We start from the raw sequence: 18,822 nt of genomic DNA, 5'->3' as shown, positions 1-18,822 counted from the left end.
CACAGTGAAGGAGACCGAGGGTGGCCGGCCTCTGCGGCTGCCACCCGACTGGCGGCCAATGGCTCCCTCCAATGGTGAATGCGAAGTGCGCAGCCGGCCGGCAGGTCCAGGCGCGGGGTCCCCGCGGGTGCTAGCGGTGTGGCCTGGGCGCAGCTGGCATTCCGGGCATTTGAGAACTTCTGCCCCCGTAAGTCGCCTCCAGAATCCTTGGACTCCTCGGGGTTCTCGGAGACACACCTGGGCCAGGTGCCGCGGCCACGCCCACCTCCCCTCCGGCCCGTCGTCTACCGGCGCCCCTTTCAGGCGGCGGCTCCTGCAAGCTCGGAGCTGCCTTGCCCCAGCCACCCAGGGTGCGGGGTGCGGGGTGCGGGCGGAGCGCAGACGGGACTGGGGTCCACGCCCGATGGCTCGAGCCCGGGCAGCTGCAAGATGCGCACGTGGAAGTGGGGGGCGTTTGCAGCGCGAGGCTGGAGGGGGCGGGGCCTCCCCGCGCGCGCCCACGGGGCGGGGCCGCGGCCGGTGGCCAATGGAGCGCCGAGTTGGGTGGGGTGGGCGGGCTCAGGGCCTGGCATCCCGGTAGCCGCCGCGATCTTTTCCGGCCCCTTCGCAGCTCCGCTGGTCGCGGACCCCCGGCTGCTTTCTGGGGTCTCCCTGGGGGGCTGCGTCTCCGAGGCTGGGTGAGTGGACACCCGAGCTGTGCGCGCCGGGCGCCTGTTCGGGGAGACGGCGCTCCGGGCACCCTCCGGGCCGCTCTGGGAGAAAGTGGGCAGGGAGGGGCGGTGGAGGGTTTGGGTGATGCCAGCCGGCCTGTGTTTTTGTTGTGGTCCTTGAGGGGTGTGTTTGGATTGGTAGGTGAGTTTTAGGGGCGCCTCGCGTGGATGGGAGGAATTTGGTGGGGCTGAGGAGGGGAATGCGACAGCTGGACAATGAGTAAGAGAATTGCTGCAGGTGAATTATGGTGCTGGCCCGAGAGGGTGGAATACCACAGACCGCTAGAAGAACAGATGAATCCGGCTTGGGAGAAAGATGCTCCTTAGAAGTGAAGGTGACAATTGAGGACATGTTGTCAACAGGAACCAGTCCCTGGAAAGGGACTTCATGCTTGGCGAAGTAGGGTAGACCCCAGGAGCTGGACTGACAGGGGGGACGGGGGGCTCCCACCTGGCGCTCAGCCATCGCCATTGTGAGGGTGGTGGGGGCCTGTGAGTGAGGAGGGAGTCGATGGCCCTGGTGACACAGTGGATTTCTCACTGGGATGCTAGCCACAAGGTTAGCAGAATTCGGAACCAGCAGCTGCTCCGTGGGAGATGAACAAGGCTTTCAGTACCTGTAAAGAGTGATAGCTCTGGAAACCCACAGGGGCAGTTCTACTCTGCCCTAACGGACTCACTGCGAGTTGGAACCAGCTCAGTGGCAGTGAGTTTTGTGTTTTATTTTCAGCCGGGGACCAGGGGCAGGTTGGGAGCCCTTGTGGCTTCGTGGTTATGCGTTGGGCTGCTAACTGCAAGGTCAGTAGCTCAAAACCACCAGCCGCTCCACTGGAGAAAAGTCAGGGCTTTCTACTCCTGTAGTAGTCTGGGACGCTCTCAGAGGCAGTTCCACCCTGAGCTGTGGGTCCCTATGAGTTGGCGGCATGAGAGGGGGAGGTTGAAGGCATGGGTTGAAGCAGGTTGGCATTTGGGGTGCTTTCGGTGCTTTTTATTGCCCATGGAGAGGTGTTTGACAGGTCGGGCAGGAGTAGGGTGTGTGTACAGGGTTGTGGGTGGACACCGGTGGCCCACGTTCCAGGAGAGGGGGCTGAGGAGTGTGCCTGCCCAGAACTCACTTCCTCTTTATGCGCTCTGCTTCCTCTCAGACTGCAGCTTCGGGACGGCAGACTGGAGACACCTTTTCTGCCAGAGGATCTTTGCCCTCCTCCCAGAGATACTGCTAACCCTCAGCCTGGGACACGGGGAGGGGCCTGGGAGCCACGTGCCCAGGGGCTCTGAGTCCACCCTGGGGAGGGCTGAGGCTGGGACCACTACCTCTCTGGGGTTGCTGGTAAGCGCCTGTGTGTGTGTGTGTGTGTGTGTGTTTGTGTGTCCCCCTGCAATCCTGTTCTCGGGGGAGGCTTCGAGGTGTCTCCAGCTGTTTGCGCCCACAGACTCTCTTTTGCAGGCTTTCTGACCCGTCCGTGGCTTCCTGGACCTGCTCCGAGCCATGGCCAGCGAGAATTCCCCTCTGCTAGCCTATCGGCTCCTGGGGGAGGAGGGGGTCGCCTTCCCTGCTAATGGGGCAGGGGGCCCTGGGGGGGCGTCCGCCCAGAAGCTCTCCACCTTCCTGGGTGTGGTGGTACCCACGGTTCTGTCCATGTTCAGTATCGTGGTCTTCATGAGGATCGGTGAGTGGATGGTGGGTGGGTGGGTGGGCTCGGGGTGCGATGGGAGGGGTGGTGGAACTGGGATGGGGTTGGGGAGGTGGGTAGATAGAGGGCTTGGGGCGGGGGAGCTTCCTGTGGCTTGGGGTTTAGCTTTGGAGCTTAGGCCTGCCAAAGTCGAGGGTGAGGTGTGGCTGTGGTGGGTGTGACGGTCTGTGCCTCTCCCTGCAGGGTTCGTGGTGGGCCATGCCGGGCTGCTGCAGGCCCTGGCCATGCTCCTGGTTGCCTACTTCATCCTGGCGCTCACTGTCCTCTCTGTTTGTGCCATCGCCACCAACGGAGCTGTGCGCGGGGGCGGAGCCTACTGTATCCTCCTGGCTGTGGGGGATTTCTCACTGGGCTGGGGTCTGGGTGCTTCCCGTCTTCCAGGCAGGGTGTGGGAAGGAGCAGAACCTCCTACGCGGAGGAGGACAGGCCAAGACAAGAGGAAGGCTGGTTCTAAGGGGGACACCTTCGTGCCACAACCCGGTCTACCAGCTGCGAATCTGATCCTCCTGGCCTTCGCGTGGGGGGTGGGGGGGAGGGAAGAGGCGGCTTTCTAAACCTTGAAAGAGTTAGTCTTGGGGACGCTCAGGGACAGTTCTACCCTGTCCCGTGGGGTCCTTGGGAGGCAGAGTGGACTCAATGTTTGTTTGAGCAATCTTGGCAAGGAACCCTGGTGGCACAGTGGGCTCCCCATTGGGTTGCTAACTACAAGTCAGCAGTTCAAAGCCACCAGCGCTGGAGAAAAAACAAAAGGAGGCACTCCACTCCTGTAAAAAGTTGTGGCCTCAGAAACCCACAGGGGCAGTTCTACCCTGTCCTGTAGGGTCACTGTGAGACTGAACTGGCTCGGCGGCAGTGGGTTTCGTTTGAGTTTGAGCCGTCTTGTCCTCCGGGTCTGTCGGATGGGGCCACACGGTGAGGAAGCATTGCTGCCCGGCAGCCTGAGGGGAGATGTCGGGCCTGTGCAGGGCCACCCACCGAGGTGGGGCTTTGTTGGGCGTGGGGGGGACCTTCCTCCTGCTCCACTTCAGTTTCTTTTCCCTTAACACTCACCCTCTGCTTCCACTTTTAGTCATGATCAGCCGGACGCTGGGGCCGGAGGTTGGGGGCAGCATTGGGCTCATGTTCTACCTGGCGAACGTCTGTGGCTGTGCCGTCTACATGCTGGGCCTGGTGGAGGCTGTGCTTGACGTCTTCGGGGCTGGTCTGTGTGCCCCCTGCCTCATCTGGGCAGTCCTGTGGCTTTGCAGGGCCCCCAGGGTTGCTGGGGCCATGGGGGGAGAAGCCATCTCTCTCCAGGAGAAGGGCAGAGTGGCCCATGGCTTGATGTTCTCAAGGTTCAGCTGGTGCCTGTCTCATGCATGAGATGCAGCTGTCTCAGCCACTGCCTTTGTCCTGGGAGCTGGGTGTCAGGTGCCACCGAGTTGGTTCCGATGTGTAGCGACCCTGCGTATAGCAGAAGGAAACACTGCCCGGTGCTGCCCTGTCCTCTCGTGGAGCCTGTGCCGGAGCTCACTGTGGCAGCCACTGTGTCGATCCCTCTCCTTGAAGGCTTCCCTCCCTTTCGCTGCCCCTCCATTTACCCAGCATGACGTCCTTCTCCAGGGTTTGCTGCCTCCTGACCACATGCCCAAAGCTTGTCAGCCGCAGTCTCGCCATCCTTGCCGCTAAGTGGCACTCTGGCTGCACATTTTCCAAGACAGAGCTCTTTGCCGTTTGTCCTTTTTGCGAGCCGCGGTACTTTCAGTAGTCTTTGCCGGGGTCACAATTCAGACGCATCGATCGATCGATTCGGCTTTAGTCGTCCTTATTCCGCGTCCAACTGGCACCTGCCTATGAGGCGATTGAGAATGCCGTGGCGTGGGTCAGCCCCACCTTAGTCCCCCAAGTAGCATCCTTGTTTTTAGGCCTCTAGTCTCCCAGACGAGGCAGATCCTTCTAGAATTGACACAGCAAGATTGATGGTCCCCTGTGGGAGGGCAGGGTGGCGGGGCTGAGACCTAGCGAGGGAAGTGGGAGTGCTGGCCCTGTCTAAGGGCAGGTGGGGCCACGAAGGGCCTGTTTCTGCTTTGGGACATGGTTGGGGTGGGCATTTCTTCGGCGCCTGGTCTTCTGACGCTGTCCCTTCCTCTTTGCAGATGCTACCGGACCCAGTGGGTTTCGAGTCCTACCCCAGGGCTACGGCTGGAGCGTGCTCTATGGCTCTCTGCTGCTGGGCCTGGTGGGCGGGGTCTGCACGTTGGGAGCCGGGCTCTACGCCAGGGCCTCCTTCCTGACCTTTCTGCTGGTCTCTGGCTCGCTGGCCTCGGTGCTGATCAGCTTTGTGGCTGTGGGGCCGAGGGACATCATCCTGACTCCCCGGCCGGGCCCCAACGGCTCCTCCCTGCCCCCCCAGGTTGGCCACTACACCGGCTTCAATAGCAGCACCCTGAAGGCCAACTTGGCTGGTGAGCTGGGCACTGGGCCTCGGGGAGGGCAGGTGTACAGGCTGGACCCTACACCACCTACCCCACCCAATGGTGGAGGGAACCAGGCGTCAAATGGAAGTAGGGGGTGAGGTGCCCAGGCCTCAGAGGAAAAAAAAGACCCCAAAAACTAAATTCGCTGACATCATGTCAGTGCTGACTCATAGTGACCCCCTGTGGGTTTCCCAGTCTGTCACTGTTGATGGGAGTAGAAAGCCCAGTCTTTCTCCCTCGGAGCTACTGGTGGTTTTGAACTGCCAACCATTCAGATCACTGCCCAACATGTAACCAGGACACCACCAGGGCTCCTGGGCTGAGCAGGGCCAGTGAAGTCCAGTCTGTGTGGCACAGTGGTTTGTGCTCAGCCAGGAACATGCCCTTGCCTGATGACAGAAACTTGTACCTGAGTTGGAGAGATAAGATGCACATTCCAGAAGCAATTCAATTGCAAACCAAGGGCAAGCGAAGTTGAAGTGGACAGGAATCCCTGCAGGAGGTCGGGGCAGGGAGCCCTGGGCTGGGGTTTGAGAAGAGTTAGGGGATTCAGATAGGAGCCCCGAGGGACAGAAAAAGAGGCATTAGTGTCAGGGAAGCAATTGTCCAGCCAAATCAGGGCCAGCGACGGGGGATCCGGTAGGCGGCCTTGGTGAGGGTGGTGGGAGAAGCAGGGGTGGCCTGGCCAAGGTGCCTGTACCCCAGCAAGCGTGCTGACCACCCCTTCCTGGGAACCACTGTTGCCCAGCTGGCTACTCGCAGGACTACACCACGGGGGCAATGATGACCTTTGCCAGCGTCTTTGCCGTCCTCTTCAATGGCTGCACGGGCATCATGGCAGGGGCCAATATGTCAGGTGAGAGACTGACCCCTGCCCACTGCCTCCCGCAGGGGGCGTGTGGCCCGGCCCCTGTGCTGAGCCTCCGGTTCGAGGGGCGAGAGGGTGGTATGGAGAGCTGATCTGTCCCCATCCCCGTCCCCGCAGGGGAGCTGAAGGACCCCAGCCGGGCGATCCCCCTGGGCACCATCATCGCGGTCGCCTATACCTTCCTCCTCTATGCTCTCCTCTTCTTCTTCTCCAGCTTCACCTGTGACAGGTGCTTGGCGAGGGGGCGGGCCAGACTCTTGGGGGCTGCAGCGGGGGGAGCCGGGATCAAGAGTGAAGGTTGGAGGGTAATGTCGGCGTCGTGGTTACCTGTTGGGCTGCTCACCGCAAGGTCGGCAGTTTGAAACCACCAGCCGCTCCCTGGGAAAAACAGGGGCCCTGTGCTCTCATGAAGAGTAAAGGTCAGGTCGGCACACCCGGGCCACCAAGGGAGGCACAGGCTAGGGGGCAGAGACCCAGGTTTGGGGGAAGAGGGAGAATGGGGACAGTTTCTGCCTTCGGGTGAGAGCTGGAGCTGCTGCTGTAACTGGTGAGAGCCAGCGTGTACCGTGCACATGCCACGTAAGCATGTGTTCATGCGTACATGCATGTGTGCATTCATGTATGTTTGCATACTTGTATGTGCGCATGTATGAATGTGTGCATGCGTGCACATGTGTGTGTGTGCATATACTTCTTTCTAGTCACTTCCATACGTTTTCCCGAGCATTCGGGTCTGTGCACATCCTGTGCACGCCCCACCCCCACCAGCCCCGGAGCTAACCCAAGGCAGCCAGTTGCTGACCACTGGCCACCAGGCAGTCCTCCGGGGCCACGGGACCCACTGCCGTAATCCTTGAGGTGGGGGCCTGCTCACCACTCCCCACGTTGAGCTGAGAGCGTGCCTCTCCCTGAACCCTGCCCCATTTGCACAACGGTGGCCCGTGGCCGCCCTCTAGGACCCTGCTACAGGAGGACTATGGGTTCTTCCGTGCCATCAGCCTGTGGCCCCCACTGGTGCTGGTCGGCGTCTACGCCACGTCGCTCTCCGCGTCCATGAGCTCCCTCATCGGTGCCTCGCGCATCCTGCATGCCCTGGCCCAGGATGACCTCTTCGGTGAGTTCTCTCCTACCTCCCGCTGGGCTCTGGGCGCACCTGCCCATCCAGGGAATTCCTGCACCTGCCGCACCCCCCTGCCCCCGATGTGGCTGTCACATACTGTGTTCACAGGGGTGGTCCTGGCACCGGCCAAGGTGGTGTCTCGAGGAGGGAATCCCTGGGGGGCCGTGCTCTATTCCTGGGGCCTAGTGCAGGTGAGTGGTGCTGCTCCCCACCTCTAGCCTGAACACCTGCTTTCTGGGTGGGGAGGGACTTGGTGCTAGGACATGGCGAGGCCTGGGTAGTGCACGTGCTAACCCCAAGGTGGGAGCCTGTTCAGAGGCCCTTGGAAGAAAGGCCTGGTGATCTGGTCCTTCGGGATCACAGCCTCCAAAGCCTCCGTGGTCACTGTGAGTCAGCATGGACTCCGCTCGATGCTCCCAGCTTCCCAGGGCCGGGGGGGAGGGTGGGGGACAGGCAAGTCCACCTTGGCATTTTGTGTCCTTGGCCATCCATGCCCATCCTCTTGGCCCTTGCCCAGCTGGTGCTCCTGGCTGGGAAGCTGAACACGCTGGCCGCCGTGGTCACTGTCTTCTACTTGGTGGCCTACGCTGCTGTGGACCTGTCCTGCCTGAGCCTGGAGTGGGCCTCCGCCCCTAACTTCCGGTCAGAGAATAAGATGCCCTTGTGCCCAGAGGGAGGAATGGGAGATGGCCCCAAGGGTGCTTGGGCGAGAGGTAGTGGGGCTGCCTGTGGGGGGGGGGGCAGGCCCTGAGTTCCCTTCTTCCTCTCACTCCCTCAGCCCTACCTTCAACCTGTTCTCCTGGCATACCTGTCTGCTGGGCGTGGCCTCCTGTCTGCTCATGATGTTTCTCATTAGCCCCGGTGCGGCCGGAGGCTCCCTGCTCCTCATGGGCCTGCTCTCGGCCCTGCTCACGGCTCGTGGAGGCCCCAGCAGCTGGGGCTATGTTAGCCAGGCCCTGCTTTTCCACCAGGTATGGCGTACTTAGAGAAGGGGGTGGGGGTGAGCAGGGTGGCACCTCGCCATGCTCCCCGGGCTGGCATTGATGTTCCATGTCCCACCTTGCCCCTCGCTCACATCCCCAGGTGCGGAAGTACCTGCTGCGGCTGGACGTCCGGAAGGAACATGTCAAGTTCTGGCGGCCCCAGCTGCTGCTCCTGGTGGGGAACCCCCGGGGTGCCCTGCCTCTGCTGCGGTTGACTAACCAGCTCAAGAAGGGGGGCCTGTATGTGCTGGGCCACGTCACCCTGGGTGACCTGGGTGAGTTAGTTGTCATGCCTGCAGCCTGCTCTGGCTCTTTGCCCTCAATCCCGTCTGGGCTCCTCAGGCCACATGGTCCCTTCTCTACAGACTTCCTGCCCTCGGACCCTGTGCAGCCTCAGTACGGGGCGTGGCTGAGCCTGGTGGACCGGGCCCAAGTGAAGGCTTTTGTGGACCTTACCCTGTCCCCGTCCGTGCGCCAGGGCGCCCAGCAGCTGCTGCGCATCTCGGGCCTGGGTGAGCCACCTCCTTCTTCCCCCATCCCCCAGTCCCCCTAAATCTCTGCACCCTCTGCCCAGTGATCACACCACAAATCACATGCCGCAGAGGTGGCTAGTGCAGATAAGGCTCCTCGTTCAAAGATGACCAGCTGCACAGATGGTCCTGCGTGATAGGGGCTGGTCGGAAGCGCTGGGGTTGAGAGATGGGGTGACACGTTCCTCTTTCTCTCCCTTCCTGAGCCAGAAACGGGGCCTAGGAGCTAACAAGGCTGTTGGTGCCTCTGGTGAACCACAGAGGAGGGATCATTTGCTTCTGGAGCTGCCCCATCAGATCGAGGGCAGGCGGGTTTCTAAGCACTGAGTTCAGAGAAAGGAAGGGTGTATGGGGGTGCCCTGGGGTAGCCCCAGGAAAGGGTTTGTGAAGAGAGACTCTCTCAGGCAAGCCGGGAGTGGCATTGGGACATGGGAGCATTGCCTTGTGGAACAGAGAATACAGGGCACAAAGAGGGCTTGCCCACCCCCACCCCAGCTCCCTGCGCCCCCAAGAAGGTTCCCAGTTTCCTAAATGTCTCAGTGCTGGGGCTTCAGGCCTGTGGCTGCCCATTCCATCACATTCCTGCAGAGGGAGTGGTGGTGGTCTCTGCTCTTTAGCATTTAGGATTGGACCGATGTTCCTGTGTGTGTGTACGTGTGTGTACGTGTGTGCTTGCACCTGCACCTCATTATCGAGCATCATCAGGCCACCCCAGGGACGTAGGAGAGCCCGGCCTTCCCCCTGCCTCCACCCTTCATGGAAACCTCTGCAGAGGCTCAGCCTTGGGTCAAGGGAAAGGGGAAGGGGTTCCTTCTTCACGGAGCATTCGCTATACCGATGGGTTTTTGTGGCCCGAGCAGTCTGAGACGCCGTCCCAGTCTTCCTGTGAAAGCTGCCCTGGGAAAGGGAGGGCCTGTCTCATTCCATGCTGCCTGTGCAAGGCCAGGCAGTCCCTGCCCCTCCCGTACCCCCCCAGTTAGGATCCAACTTACCCCTGAAAAACCTATAGTATTAGAAAGCCCAGCTATATACCATGATTCGTAATAGCAGATAGGCGCTACTTTGGGATGTGCATCAAAAAAATTACCATGATCTTCGTAGGAGCCGGTTGGTGTCGAGGGTGACAGGTTGGGTTGCCAACTGAGGAGTTGGTAGTTCAAAGCCATTAGCCGCTCTAAGGGAAGAAAGAGGAGGCTTTCCACACCCTCACAGAGTGACAGTCTTGGAAGCCCACAGGGGCACTTCTACCCTGCCCTGTAGGGTGGCCGTGAGTCTGAGTTGACTCCATGGTAGCAGTGAGGTGTTTTTGTTTTGAATCGTCTGAGTGTAGATGTCTTCGTGGATCTGGAAGTATTTCTTTAGTGCGTTTATGCATCGAAAGGTACGTTGTCCACTAAGATAGACATTCACTCGTGCATAATTATCGTGAGTTACATTCAAATTCGAGGTAGACTCCGTGCGGAAGTCTTTCATCATCAGAGGGGCGCCTGTATAACCATCCGGGAGCTGTGGGCCGGCACTTGAGACAGGCGTTTGCACACACCCTGGCTCTGTGTTCCCGTGGTGCCCACTCACTCACAAAGCCAGACACACGGCAGTCGAGGCAATTCTGACTCATAGTCACCCTGCAGGGCAGGCTGGAACTTCCCCCGGTAGGCCTCTGAGATGCTTACTCTTTTTATTTTTAGCCATTTTATTGGGAGCTCTTACAGAGATTGTAACAGTCCACAATTCAACTAGATTAAGCATAATTGTACAATTGCTACCACCATCCACTTTCACACATTTTCTTTCTTCTTGAACTCCTTGATATCAGCTCCACTTTATCCCCTCCCACCCCCACCCTGCCCCCTAGGAATCCTTACTGCTATATTACATAGTATTATTATATACATTTTTGCCAGATCTTACATGATACAATGTATCTGTTCACCCGCAAGTCTATCATTCGTGCCCCTTAGTGGGTTATACAGTCATCATTGCTATCAGCCCCTCCCCCCTTCCCGTACTCCCCTGGAATTGTTACTCCCTTTACTGTTTCCAAAGGATTATCTATCTTGTTCAAGATGGTAACTCTTTTTTTTTCAATTACATAAGCAAATTAATTTTAACTTTAAACGTGGGCAGGTTCTACATTAAACAAACAGATGTTTCAGGTCTCGCCCTTTGCATGGCTGGCAATGGCACTACCTGCTTTTTTTTTTTAATCATTTTATTAGGGGCTCATACAACTCTTATCACACTCCATACATACATCAATTGTTCAAAGTACATTTGTACATTCGTTGCCCTCATCATTCTCAAAACATTTGCTCTCCACTTAAGCCCTTGGCATCAGGTCCTCATTTTTTCCCCTCCCTTCCTGTTCCCTCCTCCCCCGTGAACCTTTGATAATTTACAAATTATGATTTTGTCATATCTTACACTGTCCGATGTCTCCCTTCACCCACTCCTCTGCTGTCCATCCCCCAGGGAGGGAGGTCACATGTAGATCCTTGTAATCGGTTCCCCCCTTCCAACTCCCCTCCCTCTACCCTCCCAATGTTGCCACTCCCACTACTGGTCCTGAAGGGATCATCCGCACTGTACTCCCTGTGTTTCCAGCTCCCTTCTGTACCAGTGTACATCCTCTGGTCTAGCCAGATTTGTAAGGTAGAATTGAGATCATGATAGTGGCAGGGAGGAAGCATTTAGGAACTAGAGGAAAGTTATGTTTCATCATTGCTACATCACACCCTGACTGGCTCGTCTCCTCCCTGAGACCGTTCTGTAAGGGATGTCCAGTGGCCTACAAATGGGCTTTGAGTCTCCACTCCGCACTCGACCCCTCATTCACAATGATATGATTTTTTGTTCCGATGATGTCTGACACCTGATCCCTTCGATACCTCGTGACTGCACAGGCTGGTGTGCTTCTTCCATGTGGGCTTTGTTGCTTCTGAGCTAGACAGCCGCTTGTTTACCTTCAAACCTTTAAGACCCCAGATGCTCTATCTTTTGACAGCCGGGCACCATCAGCTTCCTTCGCCACATTTGCTTATTCACCCACTTTGTCTTCCGGGACCTGTGTCGGGAAGGCGAGCATCATGGAATGCCAATTTAATAGAACAAAGTGGTCTTGCATTGAGGGAGTACTTGAGTGGAGGCCCAATGTCCATCTGCTACCTTAATACTAAACCTAGACATATATGCACATAGATCTATTTCCAAGATGGTAACTCTTGATGGAAGTAGAGAGCCTCCTCTTTCTCCCGAGGCGTAGCTGATGGCTTTGTTCTGCTCATCTTCCCGTTAGCAGCCCAACGCATACCCACTGTGCCACCAGGGTTCCTCTAGTCCCTCCTAGCAGGGAGATTTGGAGTGAGTTGCTTCCTTGCTCAGGTTCCGTATTTGTGAAAATGGAGGCCAGTAGCACGTGAGTTCAAGGTTGAAAGGAGCTAAAAGGCAGCTTGCTTTCCAGAGAAAGAACAGGCCCCTGAGAAATGACTTCAGCGCTGCTGCTTGGGCTCCAGGCTGAGGGTTTGCAGGAGCTGGATCAGGCTGCCACGCCCCGCCTCTCTCAGGTCATGGCATATCAGGGCCCGGACTCTCTCCCTGGGGCCAGCTCGAGCCCCCCTGAGCTTGGCAAAGGAGGGTGTCACTGTCCCATCGGGAAAAAGGCTGGGCTGACCGCCTTGGGACTCTGGTGGGAGACCTGGTGGCTTTCTGGTCACGCTTTGGCCGTGACCCACCAGGTCCAATACCACCAGGAAGGCGGGGCTTTCTATTTCTGTAAGGAGTTAGCCTCTCCAGAACTCCAGGGCAATGCCGCCCGTCTTACAGGGCCACTGGGGGTCGGCATCTATGTAGTGGCAATGAGTCTGTTGTTGGTTTTTTTCCGAGGGAAAGGTCATTATTCAATAGTAATTAATGGGCAAGGTAGCCAGAGCAAAGCACTTGTGAAAGTGTTTATGCAAATATACATACCATTGTTGTCCCCCAGCCCCCCACCCTACTGCACATGTCATGACTGAGGCTGACCCCTGTTGTCAGGTGGGTCTGGGTGGGCAAGCAGGGGCAGGGCCGAAGCTACCCAGTGAGTCTGACTTTTCCGCCCTTTCTTCCTGCCTCCCCCATCTCTGCCCTCAGGCGGCATGAAGCCCAACACTTTGGTCCTGGGCTTCTATGACGACACGCACCCCGAAGACCACTTCTTGACAGACCCGGCTTTCTCCGAAGAACCTGCTGATGGCCTGAGGGAGGGGGCCCCCCCAGCCCTGAGCACCTTGTTCCCCCCACCCCGGGCTCCCGGGAGCCCCCGGGCTCTCAGCCCCCAGGACTATGTGGCCATGGTGGCGGACGCTCTCAAGATGAACAAGAACGTGGTTCTTGCCAGGGCCTGCGGGGCGCTGCCCCCTGAGCGGCTCGGCCGAGGCTCCGGGGGCACCTCCCAGCCACACCATGTGGATGTGTGGCCCCTCAACCTCCTGCGGCCGAGGGGTGGGCCCGGCTATGTGGATGTGTGCGGCCTCTTCCTGCTGCAGATGGCAACCATCTTGGGCATGGTGCCCGCATGGCACAGCGCTCGGCTCCGGATCTTCCTGTGCTTGGGGCCCCAGGAAGCCCCCGGAGCTGCCGAGGGGCGCCTCCGGGCCTTGCTGAGCCAACTGAGGATCCGGGCTGAGGTGCAGGAGGTGGTGTGGGGTGAGGGGGCTGGCACCAGAGAGCAGGAGGAGGAGGAAGAGGGGGACTTTGGAAATGGTGGGCAGGGAGAAGCTGAGGCTGAGGCCCTGGCCTGCAGTGCCAACACCCTGGTCCGGGCCCAGCAGGGGAGAGGCAGAGTAGGGGGTCCCGGGGGGCCAGAAGCAGGGGATGGGGAGGAGGGACCACCCACTGCCCTGACCTTCCTGTACCTGCCGCGGCCACCAGCGGATTCTGCTCGCTACACCCGCTACCTGGCCCTGCTGGAGATCTTGAGCCGTGACCTGGGCCCTACACTGCTCATCCATGGGGTCACCCCTGTCACTTGCACTGATCTCTGATGCCTGAAGCAGCCTCCTGCCTTGGGGGACCGGTCAAGAGGATGACCCAGGCTCCCCCCACCCCTCTTGATTGGTGGATATGGAAGACCCAAGCTCCTGGGCCTGGAGCCTAGTGGAGAGAGGAAGAAGTGAGGGGTCCTGGGCCCCTGCGTGCTTGGGCGTGCCTCCCCGTCCATTGTGAGTGGGACTCGGTCCATTGTGAGTGGGGGCAGGAGCAGTCAGCAGCCCCCTCCCACTTCACTGGTGCCTTGATGGGAGGGGCTGGCCCTCATCCTGTGACTCGGCTACCTCAGGCTCCCGGGCACTGCTGACGGGCTCACTGACCCGTGAGTTTGTGATGCGCTTGTTCTGTTTATTTTTCTAACTCTGCTGACTGGGAATAAAAGACCAAAACACTACAGGCTGGCTGAGCTCTGCCTGGTGGGGGACAGGTGAGAGGAAGGAGGGGTGCCAGGGGCCCAGGTACCCATGGGGCTGGAGGCGGGCCTAGAGCTGTCCCGGGCAAGACTTGGAAGACCACAGAGCCAGCGCCCCGAAGGGTGAGGGGCAGAGGGTGGCAGGGGAGAGCTAGAGGCAGCCAGCTCAGGCTCCAGGCCCGTTCCCGCCCCACAGGAGGGGCCGACTGGGAGGGACGGTGGTTTAGGGCCTAGGGGCCACGTGACCCTTTCCCAGGAATGCAGTGACATCATCGGGGGCGTGGCCGTCCCCAAAATTGGGAAGGAAAGGAGGAAAGGAAAAAAAAAGCAAGAAAAAGTTTCTTTCCTGGAGTTGTAAAGGAAGAGGGACTCATACTCAGAGATCCCGGGTTCTGAGGGGCCCCCTGCTCCAGGCCATGTCTGGGCCCACCTGGCGCCCTCTGAAGCAGCCGGAGCCCTCCAGAGCCCCTCAGGGGAGAGCATTCCCCCGAGGGCCCCCAGGGCCGCCATCAGCCCACGGAGCAGGTAAGGCAGCCCTGGGCCCTGTGCTTAGGGAGCGGGGAGGCCTGGCTGCCCTGAAATCACCTCTCTTCACTCTTCCCGCCTCCCCAAGCTGGCTGGGGCCCTCCCCATGCCCATCCTCTGACTGGGGCAGCAGGAGGGAAGGGGAGGGACCCTCTTGGGACCCCTCCTGTTCTTGCCTATCCCCACTTTTGGTCTCTCTCCCCCCACCCCAGCACTCCAGCCCCACCCCAGAGTCAATTTTTGCCCCCTCCCATCTGAGCAGTGTCACCAGGCTGTGGCGGGACCCGAGGATCGGGGGCCAGCCTGGGGGGGGTCCCATGGTGTGCCCCAGCGCCTGCAGGTGAGAGAGAGCTGGCACGGTGGGGGGGTGGGGGCCGCCAGAGCCAAATCTTGAGTGGGATGCATGGTGAGGGAGGAGATGGTGTTCACTGCAGCCACCCTATTCCTGCTCCGTCTCCAGGGGGTTCCCCCAGACAGAGGGGGCTCGTGCCCACGAAGTCTGGATGCTGAGATTGACTCGCTGACCAGCATGCTGGCTGAGTTGGATGGGGGTCGTGGTCACGGGCCTAGGCGACCTGACAGACAGGTGACACCTCCTCTTCCTTCCCCACTTTCCCCTGCACTCCATGGTCCCCCTTACTCTTAGGTGCTATGTGAATGATGGGGTGGGGTTGGATTGCTGGGGTGAGGGAAGACAGCAAAAGTGGGCATGCTGGAGAAGTGAAGGGTGCCTCCCTTCCCCTCCTGGGGTCAGAGGTTACAGGCTGCTTGGGGGAGGGAGCAAGAGCAGAGGGAAGCAGTGAGCACAGGGGTGGGGGTGGGGAGTGGACGACCACCCCACACCGGAAGCAGGGGGGCTGCCTTACCTGCTCCTTAGGGGACCCTGGAAGCCCTGGAGGACCTAGGGGGAATATTCTCCCCTGGCATTCTGGAAGCCCCTTGCCGCCCTTCAGGGGACTGTGGCCAGTGGGTATGGGGGGAAAGTCCCTGGCCATGAAGGGAAAGGAGCCCCACCACCATCCCCCTGTGTGACAGATGTCAGCACGGAGAACCTGCTCCAGGCTGGCTTACTCCTTGTGGTCTGTTTCTCCCCCAGGCGTATGAGCCCCTGTCGCCCCCAGCTTACCCCACGGGCTCCCTGAAGTCGAATGGTGGAACTGTACCATCCCTGCAGCTCTCAGCCTCCCCCTATGGGGGTCCCACCCCAGCCTCCTACACTACTGCCAGCACCCCTGCTGGCCCCGCTTTCCCCGTGCAAGTGAAGATGGCACAGCCAGTGCGCGGTTGTGGCCCGCCCAGGCGGGGGGCCTCGCAGGCTTCTAGGCCCCTCCTGGGCCCCCAATTCCCTCTCCCAGGCCGAGGTGAAGTGTGGGGGGCTGGCTACAGGAGCCCCCGGGAGGCAGGCCCTGGGGGAAAAGAGGAAGCCGCTGGGATCCCTGGCCTGGCAGGAGGAGCAAGAGGCGGCAGGTATGGGCCCCAGGTAAGTCTGCAGCCCTGGTGTTCAGTGGGGCTGGGGCTGGGGCTCAAAGACAGCTGGGTATGAGTTGGGTGGGGCATAGCCTGGTTTGGGAGCAAAGTCTCAGGTCTGAGCTGTCAGTGCTGTGGCTTCCCAGGGGGCATGGCAGAGGCCAGGAGATGGCAAAGGGAAGGAAAGGGGCCGGAGAGTCACTCTGGATTCTGGAGCCCAGGCCTTCGGTCTCCCGGGGTGGAGATGCTCTTTGGTGGGCTTCCCCGGGTAACACGCCTGTCACGGTCTTTGGAGACTTTCTCAGTGCCAAAGTCTGCCTGCGCCTAATTACAGATCCCCCTGAGCCAGCCTCCGGAGGAAGAGCTTGAGAGGCTGACCAAGAAGTTGGTGCACGACATGAACCACCCACCCAGCGGGGATTACTTTGGTGAGCTGCCTCTCTGGGGGGGGGGTCCGGGTGAGGGCCAGGAGGGGCAGAGGAGCCTTGGGGCCCTGGCTGTTGCTGGGTGGGTACAGATTGGACTTATCCCCACTGTCCCTAGGCCGGTGCGGGGGCTGTGGAGAGGACGTGGTTGGGGATGGGGCCGGCGTGGTGGCCTTGGACAGAGTCTTCCATGTCAGCTGCTTTGTCTGCTCCACTTGCCGGGCCCAGCTGCGGGGCCAGCATTTCTACGCTGTGGAGAGGCGGGCTTACTGCGAGAGCTGCTATGTGGTGAGCCGATGGGGCTGGGGTCCATGACAGTGGGAGTAGGGACTTCCATCCAAGGTGGGGCTGGGTGGAGTTGAGGGCCCCAGAAGAGGAACAGGATTCAAAGCTGGGGTGTGGGGGCAAGGGTTTTTTAGAAATTGCAAGGGGAGAACCAGTGTGTTAGTCCGGGTAGACTAGAGAAACAAATTCATAGAAACTCGTATGTGCATAAGAGAGCATTTTATATAAAGCAGGCTCCTCAAACTATGGCCTGTGGGCCACATGCTGCCCGCCGAGGACATTTATCCATTTTCTTAAAACTATAGTCTGGCCTTCCAAAGGGTCAGAGGGACAGTGAACTGGCCCCCTGTTTAAAAAGTTTGAGGACCCCTGATATAAAGGGTAATTATACACTAAAATGGCATCACAACCCAGTCTAGTCCAAGCCCATAAGTCCAATATTAGCCCACATGTCCAATACTGATCTATAAAGTCCTCTTCAAACTCAAGAAACACATGCAATGAAGCCAAATGCAGGATGATCACAGGCCAGTGGATAGGTCTTTGGAGGCAGTGGCGGTGTAAGCATCTCAGCGTTGGCAGGGGTCTCCGCATGGCTTCTCCAGCTAATGGCACTAGCGTAGTTCCATGTGTCTTGCAGTAGTGTCTTCCAGGGAGTGAGGAGAGAGAGAGAGAGAGAGAGAGAGAGAGAGAGAGAGAGAGAGAGAGAGAGAGAGAGAGACACTCTCCTGCCTCCAAGGAAGAAATCCAGGAATTCCCAGAATTGTCAGAAGTCCATGCCCACACAGACGCCTCATTGGCTATGATCTGATTGACAGACTAGACTCTACCCCTTAACCCTTAATCCTCTCAAGTCCCAAATTGACACCAGATGATGTAACTACCACAAGGGTATCACCAGACATGTGAGGCCTTGAGAGTTAAGGGATTGACTTAGCCTTCCTTCCCACATTGGGCCATGAGGCAGACATCACCTTCTTCTGGGGAGACTGCTTTTCAGAGAGGTCCAGTGACTTGTTCTTCGAGCTGTCATGCCGGGACTTGAACTCAGATCTTCTTGGACCTACCTCTGCCCACATCTCACACAGGGGGCTAATCCAATTAGGTGGGTAGGCTTGGCAGGACGCCCCCAAGGGCTAGCCACGCTCTCGCTCTCTTTCCCAACAGGCCACCCTGGAGAAGTGTTCCACATGCTCCCAGCCCATCCTGGACCGGATCCTGCGAGCGATGGGGAAGGCATACCACCCCGGCTGTTTCACCTGTGTGGTGTGCCGCCGCGGCCTTGACGGCATTCCCTTCACGGTGGACGCCACCAGCCAGATCCACTGCATCGAGGACTTCCACAGGTCGGCGCCCGGCTCTGCTGCACACCCACTCTCAGCTGCTCACTCCCCTTGTTCCCAAGTCCGGCCCCACCTCCTCCTTTCCGATTCACTTTTCCCCCCTAGTACCTAAGACCATAGACCTCTGGCCTCTCCCGTGTCCTCCTGCAGCCTACCCTCTCTGTGCTCCAGCATTAGTCCCCACCTACCCCGTCCCTGATTGCCACATGGGGTCCCTTCCACTGCAGGAAGTTCGCTCCGCGGTGCTCCGTGTGTGGCAGGGCCATCATGCCTGAGCCAGGTCAAGAGGAGACCGTGCGCATTGTTGCCCTGGATCGAAGTTTTCACATTGGCTGTTACAAGTGTGAGGTCAGGAGGGCCTGGGCAAGAGGAAGGGGCCAGGGGGCTGCTGGGCTCTGGGTATGGCAGCGCCCGAGGGAGAAGGGACTCCAGGGGTTAAGAACAGAGGCTTCTCTCCCCAACAGGAGTGTGGCCTGCTGCTCTCCTCCGAGGGTGAGTGTCAAGGCTGCTACCCGCTGGATGGGCACATCTTATGCAAGTCCTGCAGTGCCTGGCGCATCCAGGAACTGTCGGCCACCGTCACCACCGACTGCTGAGGCTCTCCCACACCCTCTGCTCGCATGGACCACCCTCCCCATGACTGCCTTGTCATCGACTTTGTCTCCCCTTCCTCTGATTGTGAAATAATAATACTCCTCCCCACCAGTGGACAAGACTTTCAAGTTTATTGCCTGCGTCCGGGTCTCATACAAGCCTGTCTCACACCTCCTGGCTACACATTCTCCTGTGGGGATGCTGGAGCAGGTTCCCAGACCGCGTGGTTCCCAAATGGCAGATCCAAGAATCGAAATGAGGGCTACCCCTGGTCCAGTTTTCCCCCTTTTTAGCCAGCACCTGTTTTTAATGTAAAGAGAAGCCTCTTGTTGGGGCTGGGTTCTGTCATTTAACCTGGGGGCGATTAAGACGGGGCCTTTCTGAT

The 18,822-nt window shown here is 59.0% G+C and overlaps 2 protein-coding genes across 2 annotated transcripts; both read left to right on the top strand.

Annotated features, from left to right (window-relative positions):
• Positions 1-559: 559 nt before the first annotated feature.
• Positions 560-13,780, top strand: SLC12A9 (solute carrier family 12 member 9). The gene is made up of 15 exons (XM_075564937.1): positions 560-677; positions 1,856-2,040; positions 2,158-2,380; positions 2,588-2,722; positions 3,474-3,605; positions 4,540-4,848; positions 5,609-5,716; positions 5,846-5,957; positions 6,685-6,842; positions 6,957-7,039; positions 7,366-7,490; positions 7,627-7,819; positions 7,932-8,106; positions 8,197-8,343; positions 12,490-13,780. Exons 3-15 carry the CDS (start codon positions 2,200-2,202, stop codon positions 13,380-13,382), a joined length of 2,751 nt encoding a protein of 916 aa, XP_075421052.1. The 5' UTR covers positions 560-677; positions 1,856-2,040; positions 2,158-2,199; the 3' UTR covers positions 13,383-13,780.
• A 134-nt stretch (positions 13,781-13,914) lies between these two features.
• TRIP6 (thyroid hormone receptor interactor 6) lies at positions 13,915-18,556 on the top strand. The gene is made up of 9 exons (XM_075564938.1): positions 13,915-14,323; positions 14,536-14,663; positions 14,784-14,909; positions 15,420-15,803; positions 16,125-16,218; positions 16,334-16,503; positions 17,668-17,846; positions 18,071-18,191; positions 18,308-18,556. Exons 1-9 carry the CDS (start codon positions 14,215-14,217, stop codon positions 18,437-18,439), a joined length of 1,443 nt encoding a protein of 480 aa, XP_075421053.1. The 5' UTR covers positions 13,915-14,214; the 3' UTR covers positions 18,440-18,556.
• The last annotated feature ends 266 nt before the right edge of the window (positions 18,557-18,822 follow it).

Source organism: Tenrec ecaudatus, chromosome 12 (genome assembly GCF_050624435.1).
Source record: "Tenrec ecaudatus isolate mTenEca1 chromosome 12, mTenEca1.hap1, whole genome shotgun sequence".
Taxonomy (NCBI): domain Eukaryota; kingdom Metazoa; phylum Chordata; class Mammalia; order Afrosoricida; family Tenrecidae; genus Tenrec; species Tenrec ecaudatus.
This window is presented reverse-complemented; position numbering and strand designations above follow the sequence as displayed.

Excerpts from the sequence above, each read along its gene's own strand:
- SLC12A9 (XM_075564937.1), top strand. The coding sequence starts at position 2,200 with ATGGCCAGCGAGAATTCCCCTCTGCTAGCCTATCGGCTCCTGGGGGAG. Across the intron at positions 2,381-2,587 it reads CGTGGTCTTCATGAGGATCG|GGTTCGTGGTGGGCCATGCC; the intron begins GTGAGTGGATGG and ends CTCTCCCTGCAG. Across the intron at positions 7,820-7,931 it reads AGGCCCTGCTTTTCCACCAG|GTGCGGAAGTACCTGCTGCG; the intron begins GTATGGCGTACT and ends TCACATCCCCAG.
- TRIP6 (XM_075564938.1), top strand. The coding sequence starts at position 14,215 with ATGTCTGGGCCCACCTGGCGCCCTCTGAAGCAGCCGGAGCCCTCCAGA. Across the intron at positions 14,664-14,783 it reads GTGTGCCCCAGCGCCTGCAG|GGGGTTCCCCCAGACAGAGG; the intron begins GTGAGAGAGAGC and ends CTCCGTCTCCAG. Across the intron at positions 16,219-16,333 it reads ACCCAGCGGGGATTACTTTG|GCCGGTGCGGGGGCTGTGGA; the intron begins GTGAGCTGCCTC and ends CACTGTCCCTAG.